The sequence below is a fragment of the Astatotilapia calliptera genome, chromosome 14, assembly GCF_964374335.1.
Source record: "Astatotilapia calliptera chromosome 14, fAstCal68.1, whole genome shotgun sequence".
In the NCBI taxonomy this organism is placed as follows: Eukaryota; Metazoa; Chordata; class Actinopteri; order Cichliformes; family Cichlidae; genus Astatotilapia; species Astatotilapia calliptera.
The window spans coordinates 37,298,401-37,317,838 of NC_137435.1; the positions used below are offsets into that span (position 1 = coordinate 37,298,401).

Below are 19,438 nucleotides of genomic sequence, written 5' to 3' on the forward strand. Positions count from 1 at the left end.
CCGCTCTTGTCCTCTTAAAAAAAAAAAAAAAAAAAAAAGGTCAGCCAATCCAAATTAAGCAGCGCAGAACCGAACCAATCACAGCCGCAGCGTCACGTCGCGTGACTTGTTACGTACAGCACAAGTGCCAAGCCGCACGTGTGTTTGTTTGGGAAGCAGCCAGCGGGTAATGGAGGAAATGAGTGTGCCGACTAGAAAAATCAACCGAGCGTGACCGAAGAGAAAACAGATGATGGTTCCAATGCCGGAGAGATTGTCGAACGGAAGAGCCATAGAAGTTCCGTAGTGTGAAGGTATTTCGACTATTTCAAGTCTGACAAAAAACAGAGTAGCGTGCACTGTAAATTGTGCCGAAAGCAAGTCTGGAAATACAATAAACTGGTGCATGCGTCACACTGTGCGCCACATTATTGTTTCGGTGAAATGAATTTCTACAACACTGTTAATTCTACTCTCTGCAGTGTTTAAATGCTTACATATACACACAGTTACTGTCCCTCCACACATACGACTCGGTTCTGCTTCTATGCCCCAGCTTTGTTTACTTTTTCCCACCGAGGCTTCTAGACTTCTGATTGGCCAACATTTCTGCACGGTTAGGAATCTAGCGCCACCTGCTGCTTTGGCATGTTCATAGCAGCGTTTTCCTTCATTTCTGCCTTTATGTGTGGACGAGATTATTTTTTAAAACGAAAACGGAAAATCTCCGTTTTCAAAAATACCCGTGTACGTGTGGACGTAGCCTCAGTCTCTGACTGGAAGCGCTAATTCGTCATTCGGCTTTTGTCAGACTAAAGTAACTGTTACAACTGTTTGAAAAGCTCAGCTATACAACAAGGAGAGATTGAGAATTTCCTTTTAGTTCTCAGTTTATTTGATATTGACAAAAGTTAGTCAGTTTTGTCTGTTCTTCTGTAAAACAAACTAAGATTTATTTTTAGAATTAATATTTTGTTTCTAAGTGGAATTGACAATTTAGTCTGTTTCGTTTGTTCTATTTTGAAACTTAAACGCTTTAGCGGCTGCCTTTTGTGTAGTTTGCAATATTTGCCTTTATTTATCTGAAAAAGTCTCATGTTCCTTAAGTACATCTACCCTGTTGAACTTATTATGGGAAATAAATATTTAAAAACAAGCTGCTGATTATTTCACATTTTACTTGTGAGCAACGGCACATTTAAATCTTACAAATATAGTTATTTGGCTTATATCGTGATAGATATCGTTATCGCCTGAAATGAAAAAAACATATCGTGATATGAAAAAATCTCATATCGCCCAGCTCTAGGGAGAGTAGAATAGTCATACACTGGTGCTCCTCCATCCACAGGAAATAACTCACTTTTATGCAGGCTAAGTTTTTATCCTGAAAACTGACCAAACTGATTAGTTTCCCTCTTCTCTGGGCTTCTCAGTTAAGAAGGTTCTTTATCTGGTACCAATGAAGGTGTATGGTTTCGGGGTGCAGTCTCTGTCCTGGGGCCGGCTGGGAGAGACGAGAGAAGTTGCATGTGGCAGCATTGATGAAAAATAATTAGAGTCTTTATTGTTGTAATTACTCCATGTGCTGAAGTGAATGTAACACCTGCAGCATCAGCCTCATATATAAAGCCACAATAAGCAACAAATCAAATCTCGGCTATGTGCCTGGGATGACCTTCATAATAGGCAGTTAGACACGCAGTTAGGCACGCACGCAGGCAGGCAGGCAGGCAGGCAGCTGAGATGACACCAACTAGAGCAGCATGTGTGGTTGAGCAGTGGGGCAAGTGATTGAACTGTGGCAATGGTTGGGGGAGTGAATGGCAGAGCTGTCTAGAAGACTGGAAGGCCGGGGCTCCTATTTTTACCTTTTAGCAGCCTCCTATCACAACAGCTGTCCCCGTCAACTCTTGTCTGTACACCAACAGGAATAGCCAGCCTATCATAGTGCTCCCTCTCTTGTCAGCCCTGCCGTTTCACTCTCTACTTTGTATGTCTCTGGCTGGTCTTTCAGATCTATTCCTCTTTACCCAGTTACTGATTTGGTCTGTTGTTTGAGGACTACTATAATACAGAAGTTGTGGGACTGCTTCATTTACAGGTAGAATTATTTATACTAACTTCTTTTTTTTTTTTTTTTTACAACAAGTTGTTTTTGTCCTGCTGAATATATATGACAAGAATGGGGCCTTGAGGCTCTACAGCCATTGCCACTATTTATGGCTAGAGATGGACAAGGGGGGGCTTTGCCAACTGAAAGTAGCATTACACAATACAACTTCCTTGGTTCTTGTTGTAGTCCACATTTTTCTGCTCAGATGTTGGTCAGTAAGTGGTCCCAGTTAACTTACTTTACATTTATGTTTTCTTGGAAAGAATGGAAACTTATCAGCTTGTGGCAGATATGGTGTATACATTATGAAAATAATGTTATGATAGATTTTTACATTCACATTGATTCACATTGTCTATAAATTATACAGGATGAATGAAGCTGTGATGTTCTCACCTCCAAACTTCACTGTTGGTATAGTGTTTTTGGTGTCATCTGCAATTTTTTTTGACCTCCAATCATGGTTGCATTATGGCATCCAAATATTCAGTTTTGGTCTCATCTGACCAAACCATATTCTCCCAGTATTTCACAGGCTTGATGAAATGTTGTTTAGCAGATTTTAAACGTGTTTCAACATGCTTTTTCTTGAGCAATGGAATCTGACCACAAGTGATTTTTGGCCCTTTGACAACCCTTCTAATAATTCCTTTCACTCCTCTGTCTGAAATCTTGTGGGGAGCACCTGGCCATGGCCAGTTTATGGTGGTTTATGGTTTATGGAAACGTTTTTTTATGCATTTTCCATCAAGCTAGCGGATCATCTTCTCCGTCTATGACCCCCTTGCTGAGATAACAGTCCATTTCTATCTGCACCTTCTCCTCCAGTGTGCAATTTAACAATTAGTTCGCCCATGTTTGGACTTCTTCTGTGTTCTAAACGCGGAAATCAGTCCGTGGATGATTACATTGCTCTGCCCATCAAAAAGTCTGCGCATGCCTATCGTTAGTTATTGGACTGACGATTGTCCGTTGGAAAATATTTACATATTGCCCAACCTTAGCCCCAACAGTGCTCACTGGAATCGTCCAGTGCCAATAGTATGCTTGGAAACAATAAGGTTGTGAAGGTCTTGCGAGAGCTCATTGGTTTTACAATCATGAAAAGTTTCTTGTGCGGCACCTTGGTTTTCATAGGCCATCAGTTGAGACTGAACCAGCTGATATTAATTTGCACAAAATGGCAGGATTGCTTTCTAATTACCGATGAATTTTAATGCCTTTTTGCACCTCTCTTTCTTGATGTGTTCAGTACTATGTAATAATAGATTGGATGGGTCGTTACCAACATCTGGTGATAATTTCATATCAATAGCACCTTGATTAGTGACATAGTCAGTACTTATTTTTACCTGCTGTGTATGTTACAATCATTATAGTAGTATAGTACTATGATACGTGACATTGTGATACACCATTCTAATTTGATATTTTATATTATGACACAGTGCTCAATTTAACTGTCAAATGTATATGATTGTGAGATTTACATAAAACATTTGTATACACCACATAGATGTTGGCACTCACAATGTCCTTGGCAATGCTTATGGAAACTTTATCAAGATTAGCCCACTTGTGTAGGATGAGTTACTTTTGATTTTGTATAGTTGTTTTTACAAAAAATGTTTACATTTCTTAGAATAAGCTCTAATTTTGTGCTCATTCTTTGTTTTTCTCAGTGCTTTGTCATTAAAAACAAAACGTTACTTGCGCTGAAAATTCAGTGCGTCCTGGTGTGTGAAGAAGTTTCTCTTAACTGTGTGTAATCTTCCTTTCCTAGCTTTCCTCCACCTCCTTCACCTGCTTTCATCTCACCCATCACAGCCCATGACAGCAGATCAGCCAACATGGCATTTTCATCTCGTTTTTCGTTCTGGGAACAAAAGGGAAGTCTTGTTTAGATGTTTAGTAGAGCACATTAGTGTGATGGGACTACTATGGTGTACTAACATCTCTATGTTTGGATTTGTGTGGCATTTGGTGTGGCACCCCACTTCAGATTTTAATGGCTTTCACTTATTTTATGTTATACTTAGCTAACGCAATTTAAAATGCAGTAAGTGCATTGGTTTCAGCTCTTGAAATAGTAAGACAATTTTTACAGCACATTATTGCACATTTTATTGCACTGAAATAAAAAATTTTTCATGCAAAAGATGGCTCTCAGAATATGTGCATGTTTTGTAATTAGCATGGTGTGCAATGGATCTAAGCTATAAGATTTTGATTTGGTTTCCTGTTCAACACATTTAGATTAAAGAAGAGAACAAGCCAGCAAACAAAAGTGTAAGTAAACAATGGCATTAATTAGAGTTTCTGGGTCTCATTTTAGAATCGTCTTGGTTCTTGACATTTAAAATCCAGTGTTTTAGCATGGTCTTTGTATTTATATTTCAGTTTGAAGTGTTAGGATGACACATTTTATGGCAAATACCCTGTATATATTGCCATCATCTATTTCTTTGTTGTTTTTTAGGTTAAATCTGTGAATATATTTAAAAACAAAATGTTTTGTTTATAGCACTATTCCTGAAATATTTGTGGCAATATATTTTAAAGCAAATGTAAAGCTTTCTGAATTATTTAAACTACAATTAAAGATAGTAAAAAATGTAATTAGTGAATAAAAAAGTGAGAAAAGAAATAAACACATTTAAAAAATTTAAAATTTAAATTAAAAAATTCTAAGTTTGTTGTTGCATTAGTTAGTTGTAATAACAATATGCAAAGGTTCTTTTCAAAAGTATAGAATGTTCAAAACAGTGTAAAACACAGAAATGCTACAGATTGTTAATAAAAAATATATAAAACATTTCCATAAATAACTACTTTGACTTTAATCTGTCACTGACTGTGGCAGACATGGCATGTCTGGAACACATCTCTCAAGAGGTGCCTAGGAACCATCCTAGTGAGATGCCCAAATTCTTCAGCTGGCTCCTTTTGATGTAAAATGACTCTACTCTGAGTGTATACATATTCTCATTCTTTCAGTTATTACCTAAAGCTTGTGGCCATAGGTGAGTGTAGGGATGTAGAGCTCATGTAGATCTACTGGTCAATCACACAGCTTTGGTTTCCTGTCAACAGTACAGACCAGTTCATTGTCTGTATCACTGTGATTGTGGCCCAGATCCGTTTCCCCTTCCCCCCGCTTGTGAACATGTCCCTAAGAGACTTAAACAACTATACTTGGGTCAACAACTGTCTGAGGCCCTTTTGAAAACCATGGTCTCAGACTTAAAAGTGTTTCATCAGGCCACCCCTGATGAAGTCGACAGAAAATCATATCATCTGCAGAAAGATGGAAGAACCTGAGACCACTAAATTGGAGGCATACCACCACTTGGCTATGCCTACAAATTCTATCCATAAACATCTCCAGAAAACAGCATATATTTGAACTTAATGCCACAAAGTTTTGGTTTTAACTCATTCCATAGTAGGTAAATCCCTGTAGTGTACTGGATTAATCATGCTAACATGCTTTAACTGATAGTTGGCAACTAGCACTTTCCCAAAACCTTGAGGTGGACGGCTAGACACCTTGTTCCAGGAGAGCAAATATGTCATTATAGATAGACCTTTGGACCTGATGGAGCATGCTAACTTATTTTATATAGAACAGAAACTCTCAAACTGATTGCTTTGGGATGATTACATGTTCTTATACACCCTTTTAGTGTTAAAATTAGTACCATGTCTAGCAAAATGGAGCTGTGATGTTTGCTGAACCTGTCCTGAAAGCCTTTGATTTCTTAGGGATATTCTGGTTGGTAGCCTGCTTTTAGGCATTGGATTTCTAGGCTAAATTCAAAGTCATTGGAAGCTCCAATATTGCATTACGTTGTAGGGTTAAAGGAATATCTGTTCTTCTCTGTTACTAGTCTTCATAAAATTCATTGTAACACACCAACATTTTTATTCTTTGACAGAATAAGACATAATGCTTGGATGTTCATTACTTGTCTACATTCATGTAATTGCTTTCTTTTCTCTGTGAGTAGTCAGACAGTGATGGGATTCCCGGCCGAGCCAAGTCAGTACCAGCTCTAGATCCTGGCAGGGGTTTATTGAGGGCAAAAAGTCCTACTGCAGAGTCAGTTGCCAGGATCAGGAGTCCTTCCCCACCAAAAGTCAGGACACCCATAAAAGTCCAAGGGCACTTCAAAAGTCCTGAGCCACCATCAACGACGGCGGCACAACTTAAAAGTCCTGAACCTCCACAAATTCCTCGGAAGCTTGAACCAGATTTGAGTGAGCAAGAACAAAATGGCGTGGTGGGAAAAAGCACAGTCAATGGTACTGCCAATGGTATCATCAGCCTTCCAGGCACCAGCACCAACCAAATGGCTACCACTGATGACCAGGGTTACACACGTAAGAAAGTAGTAAAGGTTGTTCGTCGTGTTGTCAGGAAGGTTTTACCCTCAGAAGATGAGATCAATGTACCAGCAAAGAAATCTGACAAAGTTACAGAAGTAGGCAAGCCTGCTACTGACACAATCAAAGTAGCAGCAGCAGCAACCTCAGTGTCCCAAACCCAAGTGATGCCAGGATTCTCGTTTAAACATGATGTCATTAAAACAGAAGACAAAGATGATATTTCAAGAGGCTTAACAAGCCTTATGGTCAGAGGCAGAACAAGGGAGCGCTTTCCAAGAATATTTCAGGATAACCGACCAGAAAAAATGGAGTTAGACAAGATAAGTGAGAAGATGGATGAAAAACTTGACTTGAAGGAGACAACAAAGGAGCAGAATGAAGTTAAAGCCAAGCCAGAGTTGCAGGATGTTAAACACAAATCCAGCAGCTCTTCTCCAGTTACAAAGGAAACAACATCTTCTCTGGTTTCTGTTAACCCTGCTAACAAAGCAACTGTGGGCTCAGCTTCAGATTCTTCCAAATCTCCCCATTCCCGGCCTTTATCTTTCACACCAGTTATGGGCTTCATCCCAGCTCCTGACTTTATACCTGAACCCCAATCATGTTTCACTGCATCAACTTCTGTGAACCCTAATCCTCCCCAGCCCAGTGTTGGTCCACTGTCTTCTACACCTATAGGAATTGTTTCTATCCAGAAACCTACTGTTAGTCAAAAAGAGGTACAGTCTAACACTTGGCATGTCGTCTTGACTTTTGGGACATGGTGTTGTTGATGTTGGGTGCATAGCATTTAAAATGCATGTTTGGAGTGAAAGAGCACTGTAGTGTTTGCTAATAGTGTTTGCACCACATTTATGTGTAATGTTAGTGTTCACAGTGGCTAGACTCAGCCACTTTTAAAAAGCTGTGGAAGACAAATGAGCAGAAGAAATTGCAACACACAAGGAAATGGTTTACTTGGAGTCTCTTGAGCTAATTGCCAGTAGATGATGAAGTCACTAATTAGTAATTAGTCAATTGACTTAATGTACAGTTGTTCAGTTATTTGACATTTTATATTGAAAAACTGTTGGTCATTTTCTTTGTACCTTTTGTTTTTGGGCATTCAACAAGGGCTCTTTTATGAATACCCTGCTTCTAATCAGCTTAGCAACAGGTGGTGTTATATTTGGAAATATTAATATTATATCCAACCAGTATTTCTCATTCTTGTAATCATTAAACCACAAGCACTTGTGTACGTCCTCAGCTTAGTCATTTCTACAGAATGCTGGGGTCGCTGTCAGAATTGTATGTTCTTTAGCGGCTATGTAAACTCCTATGGTTTTAAATACACTTGCTAGTTTTGAGGTTTATGACTCTTGAATCATTTTTGTGATTAAGTCTGCCAATGAACAAGGAGGACAGTTTCAGTTTTTAACCTTTAACATATCACATAGCAGAATGTATTTGATAATAAGCCTTGTTTGCAAAGATGGAGTGTCAGCAAAGACATTTTTCAAACAGGGAACTTTGGTAGCCTGACATGACTAGCATCACCAGGTAGAGCCAGTTACTGCAATGCTGCTTTGTGGAAAAGCAACTGAAAGAAAAAACATTATATTTGAAAACGATGCTGCCACAGACAAGTACACTAACTGGTCTGCTGCCTGTTTCTCTCTTTATTTTCTCTTTAGCGCTCTTAATGTTTTTCACACATTCTGTTTGGTTTGTTCCAGATTATGTACTGCCAATTTTAGTAATACACTGTGTTACTCTGTTACACTGTTTTTACACAGTTTTTTTAACCTCCTAAGACCCGAACTCTTTCATGGCACGCAATTTTAATTTCCTCTTTGCTATTTGGGATGATTGGGACCTCATGAATGTAAAAACAAAGAATTTTCTTTTTACCTGATTTTGCTCTACAAGGGCTGGATATCCACATATGACATTTGTTTTAAATTTCGATAGAACAGTGGCAGTATAATGTCCTCATAAGAGATAGCAGGCCCTTATGGAGCAGCATGTTTTATTGTGGTCTAGACAACCCAAAATGTGATGTCCACATATGTGGATGCTCAGTCCTAGGAGGTTAAAGCATACGTACTGTTTGAAGCAGAAGCTATTTATATATTACTACTACTACTACTACTACCTATTTAGTGCTACTACAGAACTACTAAACATGGTGTTTTTGAAATGGATTCCATGGTAACCCAAACTGCTTATGCTGTTGATAAAATCAGTGTATGTGTTTGAGTCTCCTGTGGGAAACATTAGTGAAGTCAGTGAGGATATCTGATGTACTTGTTTATTTTTTAAAGATGACTAAACATAACTAAAATACATATCCATCTGCTGAGGACATTTCTGTTTGTGTCTAATTGTGGGCTTTGCTTCATCTGTGTCAGTGTGCTCAGATTCAGTATTTTGCTGCTTTGACCTGTAGGAGGCACCGGTCAGTCCAACTGAGGAAGCTCAGCGACGCCTGATGAAGATCTTTGGCGTCCCTGTAAATAAACAGATAATATTGCCTTTGAATTTTCCGTGTTTGTACATGTACACATCAAAAAAATCTAACCAGCATTATTCACTTCCCCCATGGTCTAAAGCAGTTTGACGATTAGGCAAGTTAAAGCACCGATGTAAAGGGGTGGCTCTTTTTACACTTCACATTTGTGCATGTGGCAATAACACAGTGTGCTGGTATGAAGCAACTGGTGGTGAAAACTGTCATGCCATGTAAAGTAAGGGACGGTTAACCCTGTAGCAAAAAAGTAAAGAGCCCATTATTGCTGTCATAATTTCGTAAATGCCAGGTGTTACCTCTACATATAGTGTGCTGGCACAGGAGTACAGCAGTTTTCTTGAGAAAGTCTCAAGCTGTTGCAACATCTCCTTCTTTATAATCTGAAGCCCTGTGATCCTCTGCACTGATATCTCATTGAAATGGCAGTAAAAACTGACACAATCATGTCTTCAGCCTGGCTGTGCAACCGGTAAAAGGCTCCAAAAAAAGCATAGAGATGCTTCAAGTGGTGCTCCCATTGATTATTGATTATTTACTGCTTTGCCAGTGGCGTCATTGAGTCAGTGGTGTTAAAGAGAAAAACTGTTTCACCAAAGGGAATTCAGAATAGCTGAAATGGTTGATTTAAAGTCATGAAACAGCTTAGTTTAAAAACAGCTGTTTTTAAAAGTTGCTCTCTGAAAGCTGCTAAATTTATTCAGTTAAATTCTGTTTTTTTTATTTATCACCAAAAACTATGATGCAACGGTTGTTGTGATTAACTGGTCTAATGTTACATAGTCTTGCATCTCCACACCCTGCCCACTCAGTCACTTTGGTAAACTCCACTTATGTGCCAGCTAATAGAAAATATTCCCCTAAAGACAGCGAGACAGTACCATGACGACATGGAAGTTTTTTTTATCTCTCCTGTTCATATTGAATTCTGGATCTTTGATGAAATGTTAATTAACCTTCAAATACACTCTTGCAGTTATAACGATCTGTGTTGCACAAGGTCAGGTTAAGTTAAGCAATGGAAACTAAGTCTGTCAGCAGGGTTTGGAAAAAATCAGCAAATTCTGAGCTTTAGCTAACTAGTTCTGTTTTTTCTTGTGCTGTAGTCTTTTTTAACATCTCAGAAATGTTCCCCTTCCTTTCTAATTTAATAATAACTTCACCAAAGCTGTTAGCATACATCACTATGTATCACATTGATCATCATTCCACTCTCACAATTTTTTTGCAGCAGTTTCCCTTACTACTGTGTTGCTCATTACCCTGACAATAAAAACTTGTACTTTATTAAAATTATATTTCAGAACTGGAAAAATTACTGGAAACCTTGAAAATTGGGCTGCCCTGATGAACATGAATTGGGCCCACATTTCTTCTTGACTTCTGATGCAATGTCAAATTCTGTTACCTTTAAATTCAGTCATTTTGCTGGAGCTGCTAGAGCTGTGGACACTACAGAAACACCCACTTATGGATTTTGTTATAGACTTGACAGGTTTCAGAGAGAGTTCTGCTTAAGACATTCCTGTGGAATGAAGCTCAAATTATATCTCGCTAGTTAGTTTTGTAGCACATTCCCTTTCATGAGTGATATAACCAACTTCTCACAATTAGCCAATAACTGGATATGTTTGAACTGACTACATTCTCATTAGATAGGGGAATTATTTCAATGCCATGGTTACTCATTGTAAAGCCATTTTCCCTTTTCCATTGCCACTCAAATGTTCATGCACTTCTTGTTGCTTTCTTGGGCTGTATCCCAATTCAGGGTCTGCAGCCTTAAAGTACGCAGCCTCAACGATCCTCAAGGGCCGCGTACTCAAAGGCCGCTAAGGCCGGAAGTGCGAGGCTTGTGAAATGGGACGGTCTAGCCTCCGTTGCGCTGCCCAGGTTGCCTAGCAACCATGATACTAACAGCTGGAAACGTTTCATACAGCTTTGTTTGACAGAAACGAAGGAGAAAATCTTTTGTTCATTTGTTTGTTTGTTTCTACATGAGCTTTGATCATTCTCTATAAGATGAAGCTCAGCTTTTGAACGGCGTATATTTTAAAGTAAAGGCTTTAAAACCAAGTTAGTACAAACTTCACTAATGTCACATAACTTTGCCGACATGTGGCCAACAGTCATGTTTTAATGTTCTTCGTTATTAAGCATTTCCACATAAATAAGTGACATAATATTCATCACTTAGTTTACTAAGTTACTCTTCGGGCGCCCCTCAGCTGCCGTTTTTTTTCGGCAAAATTATCCACACCCACCGCCGCGCTATGCATTCTGGGATATGTTGGGCCATGAAGTCCACACCGCCACATCCTCAAAATTCAGGGAAATGAAGGATGCATTTGAGGGCCGCATTTCGAGCAGCCTCGAATTGGGACAGCCTTCGTCGCGTCGCTGTGACGTAATCGGCCTTTAAGGCTGCAGACCCTGAATTGGGATACAGCCATGTTCTGCAATATTTTCATCTGAATTTCCATGTTGACTGTGTCTTCTGTGTTTTTCCCCTCATTCCCTGTCTTTCTCTCCATGCTTTACTCACACTGCTTTTGCTGGTTGTCTCTGTGGCTAGCTGGAGCCAGCAGTCAGTGTTTCATCTTCTGTTGAGGCGCTCGTGTCTGCACCCCTGCAGGCTCAGGGCACCCTCCATGCACCACAGACCTGCATTTCCCTGGGGCTCCTATCTGGAATTTGTACTCATTTGACATGTGAGAATGTAAGGCCCAAAATCCTTTTAATTTCCTCAATTTCCCCCATTTGAAGTATTGTATTGAACTAAATTGAATTGAATTTTATTTCTGTAGTGCCAAATCACAACAACAGTTGCTTCAAGGTGCTGTTGACAGTTAAACTCCACGAAACTCCACATACGCTTAATATGTTTGGTTTGTTAGAGCCCCCCCCCCCCACCCCCCCACCCCCTCCCTCCCTCTCTGTCTCTTATATTAAAAAGAAGGCAAACCCAAATTATAACATGTTAAGAAACAAATAAGGCCATTTTGAAGAACAATAGGCTGGAAAAGTGAGTGGTACTAAATACAAAAATCCAATAACTGGTCTCCTCAGTTTGCAGACACTTGTAGAATGAGCCTGTAAACAGTGGTAACCTTTACCCTGTCCTACATTTTTTTTGACCTATTGCCATCAAGTTCAAAATGACCTCAATTCTTTCCTTAAAAGAGTAGATTTTCTCAGTTTCAACATGTGATGTGTTTTCTGTGTTCTGCTGTACTTCTGCTATTGTACAGCATCCCAACATTTTTGGAATCAGAGTTGTATTTCAGGCTTTCAAGGACTTTTTCTTACAATATAGTGTTAGTCCTTCAATTCAGGCATGCTAAACTGGATAAAGTCTTTCTAAAGATGAGAGCAGCTAAGACATTATACAGGGATGCTAAAGTGATATAATAACCTGCAGATAGTTGGATATTAGGTTGGGTTATTAAATTAATAATTTCCAGAATTGTCAACATATTCACAGAGTGGTATGTGTGGCACATGGGGGTTGGGCAGGGAGTTCCTACTTGGCACGTGTTTTTTAGTAAATGCAATCATGAAAGAGCTTGTTATGAAAATAAGTTCTAATCATCTATTTGGGATTTTTTGGTTTTAAGCAGATAAAAAAAGTTAATTTAAATACATGAAGCAGTGAGGAGGCTGTCACTTGCAGCCTTCATCACAGATTGTTTGACAACTGTGTTCACTAATTTGTCATGAGCACAGAACTCCAGGGCTTTCTCATTGATGGCTGGCTGAAATGGCCAGTAGCCTATAACCTATTGCTCAGCCTTCATATACTAATCAAATTTCCTTGTTCTTTATCGGTATAAAAAGTCTGAACTTCACTGTTGGCATTTTCAGTTTTCTTCCCATTGTATTGTCATGACGTACACCGTGGGTGCGTCTACTAAAAATCTCAGATGAGTTTGAATATCGGTCAAGTTTTCTAAACATCTTGCGAATGCAATAACTCAAGAAGGAATTCATCTAGGATTTTCAGATTGATACCATAGGTGCATCAACAAAATCATGGACGAGGTTGAATCTCAGTGATCTCAACCTAAAGGTCAGAGTAAGTTTTCTGTGAATGTGGTAACTTGAGAACAAGGTGATGTAGGATTATGAAATTGGTAAATGGATCGGGTCTTGATAGTGTTTTTTTTTTTTGCTCTGAGCACTCAAAACACTTTACACTACTTTCATCATTCACCTATTCCCACCCATTCACACAAGCACTTTTTTCTTCGCTCTTTCTATGGAAGTGCTTTCTATCAAAGGCAATGTCTTTAGAGTCTTTATGAATGAAGCTTTTTTGCTGTCATATAATCATCATGTTTTAGTGACCTGTGAAACTTTCAAAATGTAACATTCAAGCAGTACTTTTAATCGATGATCATGCATAGTGAGTAGACTTAATTTCTCTTTCTCATATATTCTGGATATGTAGAGCATCTGTTGCAGTGACATTGTCTACAGCTGAGCAGATGATGTTTCATTATATCTGTGTATTTGTTTGTATATGTCTGTCTGTTTTAACATATATTGCTTATGTATAACTGTGACCTTTAACCTTCTCATGCTGGCAAAATCACCAGGGATCAGTAGAAGAGGATCTTATTGCTCTCCAAGCATCTCATGCTGCAGCTAAGCAATCCCAGGTGTGGACTGCACTATGCCTGAGTGTGACAAAATCACCAGCTCATCCCTTGTGTTGTGCTGCATTGTGCTCGTGCTTGCAAAGTGCAGTGTTCCCTATTCATGTTTCCTGTTAAAATGTAGTAAAATGTAAGAAGTCATCAATAGGAACACCCTAGTTTTTTTTGTGCTTGTTTCCAGTTTACTTTGTTTTACACTTTCATTCTTGGTTCCTTATGTGTTTGTGTTCTTTTATGTTGTTATGAATATTGGGCTGAACCAAGCTGCTCTCTGGCATTTTAGATACCAGGGGTTGCTACTGAACTGTCGTTTGACAAACGCAAATGTCCTCACACATTCTTCATACAAGCCTGATCAGTCAATCACATGATCATTATTTTGAAAAGCTTTAATTGCATCCTTTCAGCATGTCCTGATATCTCACTGGAAATTCAAATGGTTTAAAAAAAAACACATGTTGCTGTGAGTGGTCCACAGGTATAATTTCCCCTGCTGTCCTCTAATTCTGACCTTTGTCCTTTTTAGGTGAAGACTGAGGAACAGATTGCAGCAGAGCAGGCCTGGTATGAATCAGATAAAGTATGGCTTGTCCACAAGGATGGCTTTTCCCTGGGTGAGTCTGGCTTATCTTTTTAAAAATGTTCTTACGGTGGCATCACATTTTTCCCCATTCCATTGCCTTTTATTGGTCTTTTATAAAAAGCTACATAGTTACTTGCTACTAAATGTGTTTTTTAATATATCTACCGTTTAAAATACACGAGGTGTGTACGTAATATTTTACTGCAAAAAATCTGTTATTTTGCATTAACTTAATTTGTCCGGTTACTTTAGAGCCCCTGAAATGAAGGGATTGTGTTAAAAATGCTCTAGTTCCTCACATTTTTATGCAATCTTATCCAAAATTAGAAAAAGTTGTCTCTGTCCAAATATTTATGGACCTAACTGTGTCATTGGATGGTGAAAAGAGTACTTAAATTACTTAAGTAGCTCCTGAATCCCCTTTAAATGCATCCTATTGTGGAAGAAGAAGCTGGAAAAAAAGGGGGCATCTCTCACATCCTTGTGGCTGTCACTGAGGGAGTTAAATAGGGCTGCCACGATTTGTCGACTAGTCACGATTACGTCGACTATCAAAATCGTCGACGACTGATTTAATAGTCGACGCGTCGTTTGAAGCTTTGTAAGATCGCAAAAGACGCAGGAATAAGTGGCAGGATTTAAGAGTGTAATAACGGACTGAAACAGAAGATGGCAGCATTGCATGTACAAGGATGCCAGCTACCGTTAAACCCCGAAGAAGAAGAAGAAGCAGCTGTGTCCCAGAATTCATAGCGCAGCTTCCAACAATGGCGGCAGCTAGTTAGTTTTAATGTTACTCTTATTATTCTTTCTGGGTCACAAAATAAACGTTTAACATATTTTCAGGCGAGAATGTAGCTGTGTAAACCTCAAATATCTGCTCAGTTTATCAGGACACCACATATTTTCAAAAGCGCTCCGACGTTTTCGGAGACGTCTGTTACCCACTAGCTCGTTAGCGAGCCGGGGGCTAGGTCACTAGCACTGTGAGAACACCGGACTCCCCGCAAATCGTTTTCAAACCCACCGCCGTCTTTCGCTACTCAGGTTAAATATATATGAGTCACTTAGATAACTTAAAATGTTATTGTTTGGCTTTTTTTTAGTATTTTATTTTTTCCTGAGTAAATCAGTTTGTCTGAGATTAAAGTTATAGTTTTTACACAGCTGAATAAACGTCAAGCAGACAACTGATTATCAGAAGTGTGAGATGCTCCAGAATCTACTCCGGTGTCCTGTTATATTTTAGAAAGCAAGGAGTTTATTAAACTTCACCGAAACAATCTGCAAATTTCATTAAAATTTAATAAACTATCATCTTGTCTTTATTTTTAGTTAGCACAGACCTTAAACACTTAAAGCTGTAAGCTAATGATAGTTATATAAGAGCAGATGCTGCTGGTGCAATAAGCTGTAGTTTTACGTCCAATGGATGATGATCTGATTAGTCGACTAATCGCAAAAATAATCGGTGACTAGTCGACTATCAAAATAATTGTTTGTGGCAGCCCTAGAGTTAAATAACTCTCTGACTGCATGACATCTGGGGTGATTGAGATTTACCCTAGGTTTGAATGCTCGTGATCAGGGGTGTCAAACATGTGGCCCACGGGCCACATCTAGCCTGCAATAAAAATATATTCGGCCCACAAGATAATTTCATGTGTAAGTTAATAATGACATGTTGGTATGTGGAGCTGAATCTTCAGCTGTGCTGGGAATCCATGCAGGCAGAGGCGCGACTTTACTTTGATTGGCACATCAAGCAGTCAATCACATGCAAAGACAAACTGGGATCATACCATTATGTGAAAGAAGGAAGAGGGGAAGATGTCCTGAAGACAGCAAGTGTAGTGGTACAGGCCAGGTAGAGAAAAAGTGAAGAAAAGGAGCAAAAACATAAAATAAGCAGCAACTGGCTGCATTTCAATGATACTGGAGACTGCAAAGCTGAGTGCAGAATTTATCACATCTTTCCATTGCACATGACAAACGGTGTCCAGGCTTTAAACCTCATATCCTCCCTAGTAGTATCAAATCCATGAAAATAAGGCTTTTACACTGAATAAAAAACACTGAAAAAATTGCTAAATTGAAGAAGACTAAATTTACAGTTCAGTTTCAAATTCTACATAAAATAAACTACACACAGTGTCTTTGAATGGCAGAAATGGACAAATGTGTGCATGTAGTACAGAGCCATGGCTCAGTGTCTGAGTTTTGCTGACCGATTTTTTTCTTCTTCTTTGTAACAGCAGTTTTTTTCTTTATCATGTAGAAAAACTGTTAAATATGTAATTTCTTTACACTGACAGAATGATGAGTTAAGGTCAAAGTGGGCCGTAGGTGCTCCACGATGTAAAATGAGTTCGACACCCCTGCTGTAGATGTTTTGGGGCTGTCAGCCTGCTTTTGCAACATTATGTTGAAGTCATAGAAAGTGCCTGTGGAGTAGTTGTGATGATGTGGTTTTGTTGGCTTCACTGAGCAATGATTTTCAGTTTGCACTGAGAAAAGTGTGTTGTTCTTATCCCCATCTGTTTGCAGCAGCTCAGCATATGCATTCTACAGCTTAACACTTAACACTGCACATATTTGCATATTTGAAATTAAATTTTTAGAACCTCCTAGCTGTGAAGTGTTTTTCATTGGGATTAAATGTGTTAATTAGCTATAAAAATAATTTTATTGGATGATAAAGTCTTTAAAATGGAAATAAAAAAATCCACACTGCTGGTCTTTAGAGTTTTAGATGGCAAAGTCATGCATTTTTCCTTTTGTTATTCTCTTTAATTATCCACTTAAACTATAGAGATCAGTAGAGTTGAGCACTTCAGTCAGGCAAAAACTAAAGTGTTTACTGTCTTATCTCTGGCCAGCCACCGTGATAAAGACAGAAACTGGCTCTCTGCCAGAGGGCAAGGTAAGAATCAAAATGGAGCATGACGGGACTGTACTGGATGTGGATGAAGACGACATTGAAAAGGTGAGTAGGTGACTTCCGACCCTGTTCATCTAAATTCAATTCAATTCAATTTAATTCAATCCAGCTTTATTTATATAGTGCCAAATCACAACATTTGCCTCAAGGTGCTTTATATGTTAAGGTAAAGACGCTACAATAATACAGAGAAAACCCCAACAATCAGATGGGCCTCTATGATCAAGCGCTTTTGCAACAGTGGGAAGGAAAAACTCCCTTTTATAGGGTGGAACCAGGCTCAGGGAGGGGCGACCATCTCCTGCGACCGGTTGGGGTGAGGGGAGGACGATGAACTAGGTTTTCAGTATCTCTCTGAGACAGGTTGTTCCTAATTTTAGAGATATTGTACAAATGGAAGAAATCAGTCCTCCATGTTTTGTTCTGTTTTCATGTGCATTGAAGGACACATCCTGGTCAAAAATGCCTACCCCAGGGAGGCAAGTATAATGTAAAGAGAAATGGTCCTAGCACAGAATTCTGTGGAACTTCATAATTAACCTTAATGTATGAAGAGGACTGATGTTCTAGCTTTATAGAGGGCTTTTTTCTTTCAAAAAGAACAACAAACTATGTTTTTTAAATTAGTAGGACACCTTTTCCTTTTAGACTTTTACCAGGGAGTCAGTTACTTCTGATTTGAGGCTTTCTTTGTCAGAGGAGCTACAATCTCAAGAATCGTACGCAGTGAAGATGTAAAACTATTAGGAAGATAATTGACCTCTGTGGGAGTAGAGTTCAGGGGGCTACTTTGCCTTGGCTTATGGCACTAAAGAAGATAACAGTGCAGGATTTGTATTGTAGTTAAACTTAATTATAGCACTTTCAGATATACATTTACTGCAATGCATATAAAGGTCTAAGTTTGTCACTTTCACTTCTGGGATATTATAAACAATAATACCCATAAATTAAAGTAGATTATTAGATTAGATTGTTATGATCGCATCGAAGGATCCACAGTACAAAACTTTCATATCAAATCACACTGTATCACAGAACAACAATGTGCATATTAATTATGTAAGCCTGTGGTAAACTGATGGCTAAAACATTTTTTTTGTTGCTGACACATTAAATTCGGACATTCAAGCACGTTTGTTGTTGTGACTTAGCGCTGTATAAATGAAATTGAACTGAATTTAATAAACGATTCATATTCCAAGTAAAACATTGTTATATAAATTATTATTTATATAGCATAAAGTTTTTTTTAAGTCCAATAAAGCAAAAAAAGCTAGCTTGAAGCTAGCTATCATTAGCAGCCCATGCACATGATGAAGGAGGTCCACTCAGTGTGTACGAGAGACTCAGAGGCAGAGAATCAGTTTGTCACAGACGGCCACAGAGGATACTACCAGCTCACGGGAATGCTGGAATAGGTGTAGGTAAGGTCAGATGGGACTGTTGGGAAGTTTGGCAGACGCACACTACTGGCTGTCTAAAGTTACTTTCTTGCTCACAGCACTTATAGTACTTCTAAAATCTATACAAATAATTTCAGTGGAGCACAGTAGCTTTGTTATTACCGTAATTCTGAGAGCAAGGCTCTAAACATCAGTGCCCTGAAGAAAAAAAGACAGTTATTTATTTATTTATGCATTATTTTTATAAGTATACTTTGAGAAAGGAAGGAAATCGAACATCTGCCAGTTCATACTGATTGTTTAGACATTTCATGAGCAACTTACGGCAGGTGCTTGAGACCAGATGTAACTGACTAAATAGTTTATTAGAATACGAAACTATCACATTTGGTAAATTTGATTTTAAAATGACTGTGTAATAAAATAGGATGGGAAGTGATTAATCAATGAATGAGTACAGCTCTTCTGTCATTTTATGATTGCTCTCTCTATGTGTAGGCCAACCCTCCATCATACGACAGATCAGAAGACCTAGCTTCACTACTCTATTTGAATGAATCCAGTGTAATGCACTGCCTGAGGCAACGCTATGGAGGGAACCTCATCCATACCTATGCTGGACCCAACATGGTGGTCATCAACCCTCTCAGCATGCCCTCCATGTACTCGGAGAAGGTAAGCTCAAGACTAATGAGCAAGGCCAGCCAAATTAATGGATTGCATTTATATATAGTGCATTAATGCCGGTTGTTTGTGAAAGAAAGTGTAGCTGTTTAGTTTAGTGTAGCAGTGTAATGATCACTTCGAGGGTTTGGAGGTGCTTTATGCTACAGCTAACTCTTCATTAGTCTCTCTTT

At 38.8% G+C, this 19,438-nt stretch overlaps 2 protein-coding genes across 9 annotated transcripts in view; both read left to right on the forward strand.

The window, feature by feature from the left end:
* The window catches only part of myo18ab (myosin XVIIIA b), a 126,362-nt gene that overhangs the window by 26,861 nt on the left and 80,063 nt on the right, over positions 1-19,438 (forward strand). For 5 of the 8 annotated variants that reach the window (XM_080289092.1, XM_080289094.1, XM_080289093.1 and 2 more), the window contains exons 3-6: positions 13,592-13,654; positions 14,178-14,265; positions 17,114-17,220; positions 19,080-19,256. In XM_080289092.1, the coding sequence (XP_080145218.1) occupies positions 13,592-13,654; positions 14,178-14,265; positions 17,114-17,220; positions 19,080-19,256 (435 nt within the window). The remainder of the gene's footprint in view (positions 1-13,591; positions 13,655-14,177; positions 14,266-17,113; positions 17,221-19,079; positions 19,257-19,438) is intronic. The other 3 variants (XM_080289095.1, XM_080289088.1, XM_080289090.1) reach the window with 1 other exon arrangement.
* LOC145420166 (uncharacterized) lies at positions 2,467-7,406 on the forward strand. The gene is made up of 3 exons (XM_080289077.1): positions 2,467-2,505; positions 4,352-4,384; positions 6,106-7,406. Exons 1-3 carry the CDS (start codon positions 2,467-2,469, stop codon positions 7,255-7,257), a joined length of 1,224 nt encoding a protein of 407 aa, XP_080145203.1. The 3' UTR covers positions 7,258-7,406.

Excerpts from the sequence above, each read along its gene's own strand:
- LOC145420166 (XM_080289077.1), top strand. The coding sequence starts at position 2,467 with ATGAATGAAGCTGTGATGTTCTCACCTCCAAACTTCACT. Across the intron at positions 2,506-4,351 it reads TCTCACCTCCAAACTTCACT|ATTAAAGAAGAGAACAAGCC; the intron begins GTTGGTATAGTG and ends CAACACATTTAG. Across the intron at positions 4,385-6,105 it reads ACAAGCCAGCAAACAAAAGT|TCAGACAGTGATGGGATTCC; the intron begins GTAAGTAAACAA and ends CTCTGTGAGTAG.